This window comes from Dasypus novemcinctus, chromosome 30 (assembly GCF_030445035.2).
Source record: "Dasypus novemcinctus isolate mDasNov1 chromosome 30, mDasNov1.1.hap2, whole genome shotgun sequence".
NCBI lineage: Eukaryota > Metazoa > Chordata > Mammalia > Cingulata > Dasypodidae > Dasypus > Dasypus novemcinctus.
In genome coordinates, this window is record NC_080702.1 from 38,867,066 (window position 1) to 38,872,693 (window position 5,628).

Consider the following 5,628-nt stretch of genomic DNA (forward strand, 5'->3'; position numbering starts at 1 on the left):
CCAGATATTAAGCCAAATATTATATGAGGCTGCTTATATGATATTCCTAGTAAAATCAAGTTCATTAAGACAGATAGTTTATGATTGCTTTTTAGGGATTGGAAGATCCTGCTATGGGGAGTTATTGCTAAATTGGTGCAGGGTTTCTTTTGAGGTGATGAAAAAGTTTAGATTAGGATGTCAGTGACGGTAACTCAATATAGTGAATATAATTACTACCAGTGAAATATATACTGGAAAGTGGTCACAAATGCAAATTTCAGTTGCAATTATGATATTAAAATAAAAAGCTAAAATATATGGAAGTTTACATTTCTTTTTTAGGTTTTAAGTGAATAAAATATTAATATAACTATTGACTTATTAAATTGAGAATCATTTAGAACTTGGGCAGATTTGATTGAAGTGATCCCTAAAAGGTGCTAGATACAGGCCATGGTACATAAAGTGATCTAAATATATTTTTATAATTATAAAAATATTATAAGTGAGGGAATAAATGACAAGTCCTGATTTATGTTGCAAGCTTGATATTCCCAGTTGTTTTGGCTAAGCATCATTAAGGAAAATGAATCATGCCCATGATTTTATATCAAATGAGCAGAGTTTTCTTCATTTTTAAAGAGGACAATAGCAAATTGCTGAAGATGACAACAACCAGGAATCTATCCTTTCCCCATTTCTGTGCTTTGAAGGTGAAATGTCCAGGTAGGTTTCTCCATCTTCAACTTTGTGGTGAACTTTAGTCACTGGATGGGGTAAGATGCTAAGAAGGCAGTAGAATTCATAGAGCAGGAGAAAGAAACAAGTGGATTCACCTGACTTACAGTATTGTCTCCTGGGAACAGAGAATCAGCCAGAAAAATTTCCTTTCTGTCCAGACCAGTGTCCCACAGGGGAATGATGGTTGATGAGTATAAATAACAAGAAGAAAATATGCTCATTAGCAAATACAGGGAAGCTTTAAATACTGGCTTGGGCAACCTTGGACTAGCCAGGAAATGATTATTTCTTTTGGAGACCATATTTGTCCAGAGAACAGATGTGAGGGGACAGAGCTTCAGACATCATCATCAGACTCCCAGAGAAGAGTTCGGATTTCCACAGGTAGACCTTCCTCTAAGAGATCCCATCCAAGTGAGTCAGAGAGCCCAGAGGGTCTTTCAGGAAGGGGTCAGAGGAAATAGAAGCTGAGAGCTTTTACCTGAGTTCTCCTGAGAGACATTCCAGCCTAGAACAAACAGAAATACCTTCAGGCTTGTTTTCCTATTTTGCTTTAGTTTCCATTTAACTTACTTACTTACTGAATGAATAATTGCTTGAGTTTTATGAGATAAAAAGGAAGTGTCCATTTAATTCAAGAATATTGAGATCAATGTGGAAAAATAAGCATTGGGAATGGGCACCCACTTAGAATATGAATTTTCAGGGATATGGTGGTTCCAGGAAAAGTAAAATATCTCTCCTAGGAGATTTGCAGTGGAGGGATGTGCGGTGGATTGAGGGTGTTACGTTTTGTATTTCTTTTAAAGATAAGGCACATTTGTTCATATTTCTCCCTTAATCCAATGAAGGTAGATATTACTTTGCAACAGTAGTTAATGATACACAAACTCTCAATAGGGTATGTAAAGGAAAAATATGTTTGTTTAATAGGGAAAGAGATATATTACCACATTTACTTAGAAATTATTCCTCTATAGATGGAGTTAAATTAATGGAGGATCATTAGCCATGTACTTTCTCCATTGTAAATTGTTCCAGTCTTGATTTTGTATTCTGGCTCAGGATTTTTATTCATATTATTGCAATCTTCAAATCTAGAATTACAGTTATTTTTACCCATTTAACTGGTTGTCATTTGTTTCTTTTATGTCTCTTTAGATGTTTAGGGAGCATTTGAATGTTTATAAATTTTACATGACAAAATCATTTGCTTTTACATATTGTGTTTCCTTTTTTGCTTTTGAAACATGGGAATTTGTTTTCATCTTTTGAGCTTGTGAATCTCTGTGTATTATTCTGATTTCTTCTTTTCACACCTATTTTCCTTATGTAAAATTTCCCTTTTGTGATTTGATCTATACCTAAAAGTTTCATCAGACTCTGACATCATTCACTTGGCATTCTTTAAATAGAACTAACAGTAGACTTTATTCTATTTATAAGCATATTTGAATTCACGGTCTTTTTTATAGGGCCAAACTGTAAGTTTCAATACTCCTTCTTCACTGCATTTTCAAAAAGTAAATTTGAGTATAATTATAAATTTTTACCAATTGAGTTATCCATTTTAATATATTAAATTACTGTTACTTTCCATCTTTTAATTCAGCCATTCATTTTAGATATTACATTAAAGTTTGCTTAAGACAGTTGTTTTGAAAGAAATATTTAACCTGGATTCATTTTCAGCATCTTTCAATTGATTTCATCACAACACATTTTCTTAAATATGTTTTTTCTATAAGTGCACATACATCATTGTGAAAACACACAGGTGAACACAGTTGACGATGTCATTACTTATTGGGATCTTACATTTTACTAGAGAAATCAGAGAATAATGAAATAAGTGAGGGTATGACATCACACCCTGATGGACAAATCATAGTTGTCCAGGCTAAATGCATGCATTTTCATGGTATGTGTGGGAATTTATACAGTGTGATCTAAGCGTAACTGTCAAAGAGACGTGATGCAAAGTGAAAAACTGTATAAATTCATTTAGTATGAAAACTATGGAGATCTCACAATGGTGCAATACAGGTTCAATATCTTGGACATCATTGTCTGCAGGGTAGCTCACAGGGTGAGGTGACACTGGCAGCTAGTCCAGGGAGGGTCCAGCTTGCATAAAGCTGTGTATTTTGAACTCATTATTCAGTGAGGAATCACAGGTTGATATGAATATAAATTTTGTCGTGAAGAAGATCCATTTGAGTCGATGTGAATATCAGCTAGAGGGTTTATCAGTTTTCAATTTCAGGGAGAGATGATAAAAAAATTAAACATGAACATGAGATTTGGTACAAGAATATGTGGAAAGAAAGAAAAAAATTTTGTAGTGTAAGAAAAACCAGTCATATCTCATCACCAGAGAAAACCATTCATTTACTGACAGGAAAGAACTAAGCTAAATTTTTACATGTATTAGTTAAGTGTGTCAAAATTCCTAGCATGGTGGAAGTCATAATCCTATTATGTTGGAGAAGATATAAGACTTAGAATGTTTTTTTCTTATGTGAGTTTATCACAGAATTTTAGAAATTCCAAAATTTTAAATTTTTTAACATCATTTAAAATCTCTTCTACTGCTTCATGTAAAAAATTCCCAAAATTTGCGGTAGTTGTACTTTTTTGCATGTGAAATGGCATATTTCCATTGCTCGGTTTTTCTTAATGGGTTCAATCTGTATGTTGTAAAAGATATCCCTACTTCTGTAAAGTTTTCTTCATCACAGTCTCTAAAGTTTGATGTAAACATATGATTTCTTTTATACTCTTGCCTATTTCATTTACTCTCTTTCCCCCATCTCTGATTACTGAGGTTTTCTTTAAACGTGGTAGAAAATGGCCACAACAAAATGAAGTCCCTTGTTTATATTTCCTTGCAAGGTTTGACATTTGAAATTCCTGGATATCATTTCTAACTCTTTTGGGGATTCACAATCTGATGTTGTAGACTTGCATTGTATTCAATCCTGGCCAAATCAGTGTGGGTGGGGGTGGGAAGAGTTCCCTCCCCAGTAATAACTTGCCCCAAGAGAGCATGGTATGCTTTTTGTGTTCCTGTCTGTGTGCATATTTGTGTTTGTGTTTAAGTGGAGGTATTAGCAGTCCTGGAGAAGAGATAAATGTGCTTATAAATTCCAGTAGGTTGTCCTCCAGTACACAGTCTAAATGAAATAGGAATGGCTGCGTTGCATCTGTGGGGTAGCTTTGCCACCAAATTAATAGAGTGTGAGAGGTGCAATGTGTGCATAAGGGGCTCCCTGGGTCTTGAAGTTTCAGAATCAGCGAGGACAACTCTTCCTTCATCATCTCTGCCATCATCTCTGAACACTCTTCCTCTTCCTCATCCCAGTGTAACACCGGCTTCCTTGGTGGCCTTAAGTCTTGAAATAAACCCATTCTGTAAGGTCTTTACTTTGTACAATCCTTCTGCTGGACACACACTTCCCTTGGTTTCCTTATGTTTCCAACATTCTCTTTCTTGAGGTTTTCTTCAAATGTCTCTTATTGTTTGGTATCATCTGAATACCCAATAAAAAATATCATATCCTATTGACTCACTCCTTTTGTCTGGTGTCTTTCCCTTTCAGTAGTTCACAATCTGATGTATTATATGATATTTTATTTGCTTATTAAATTACTCCATCAGTGGATTCAGGAACACTTATTTCATATTACTTATCTATTGTCTAGACAGTGTCTGGCTCAAAACCAATGCTTAGAATCTATTTCTCAAATGAAATAAAGAATTTCTCATGAACCCTTAGAATACATGATTATTAGAGGAATATTATGTAAGGGGGACCAAATGGCCTTAGGATACAGTTAAAGGGTATTAATTCCATAAAGAAGATATTGAAATTAATCAATAGAGGACAAATATAAATTATAGCTTGGTTTGTAATAACCTGCTGTTTGATATTTAGTGATATTTTTCTATTTATTTCTAGTAACATTGCCAATATGGAACCAGGAAATGATACACAATTTTCAGAATTTATTCTTCTGGGACTCCCAATAGAAAAAGATTTACAACCTTTCTTCTTTGGGTTGTTCCTGTCCATGTACCTGATCACCATCTTTGGGAACCTGCTCATCATCCTGGCCACCACCACTGACTCCCACCTCCACACGCCCATGTACTTCTTCCTCTCTAACCTTTCCTTTTGTGATATGCTTTTCATCACCACCACTGTCCCAAAGATGCTGGTGAACATGCAAAAACAGAACAAAGCCATTTCCTACACAGGCTGTCTCACACAGATGTGCTTTTTCTTACTCTTTTCAGGGTTGGATGACTTCCTCCTGGCTGTGATGGCCTATGACCGTTTAGTGGCCATCTGCCACCCACTGCACTACATGGTCATCATGAATCCCAAGCACTGTGTCCTGTTTGTTTTGGCTTGCTGGATCCTGACTGCCCTGCATTCCTTGTTACATAGCTTAATGATGCTGCGTTTGTCCTTTTGTGCACCCTGGGAAATTCCACACTTTTTCTGTGATCTTAATCAGATTATCCAACTTTCTTGTTCTGATTTCATCATTAATTACATAGTGATGTATTCTGGAGCTGTGGTGCTGGGAGGGGGTCCCCTTGCTTGGATCCTTTTCTCTTACTCTAAGATTATTTCCTCCATATGTGTAATCTCATCAGCTCAGGGTAAATATAAAGCATTTTCCACCTGTGCATCTCACCTCTCCATCGTCTCCTTATTTTATGGTACAAGCATAGGGGTGTACCTCAGTCCTACTGCTTCATACAACACACATTCAAATGCAGCAGCCTCAGTGATATACACCATGGTCACACCCATGCTGAACCCCTTCATCTACAGTCTCAGGAATAAAGACATAAAGGGGGCTCTGAAAAGATTCTTAATGGGGAACCCATAG

At 35.9% G+C, this 5,628-nt stretch overlaps 1 protein-coding gene across 1 annotated transcript; it reads left to right on the forward strand.

Moving 5' to 3' along the window:
* The first annotated feature begins 4,698 nt into the window (after window positions 1–4,698).
* On the forward strand, window positions 4,699–5,628 carry LOC101436711 (olfactory receptor 7A10-like). Its single transcript, XM_058290387.2, has one exon. It carries the CDS (start codon window positions 4,699–4,701, stop codon window positions 5,626–5,628), a length of 930 nt encoding a protein of 309 aa, XP_058146370.2.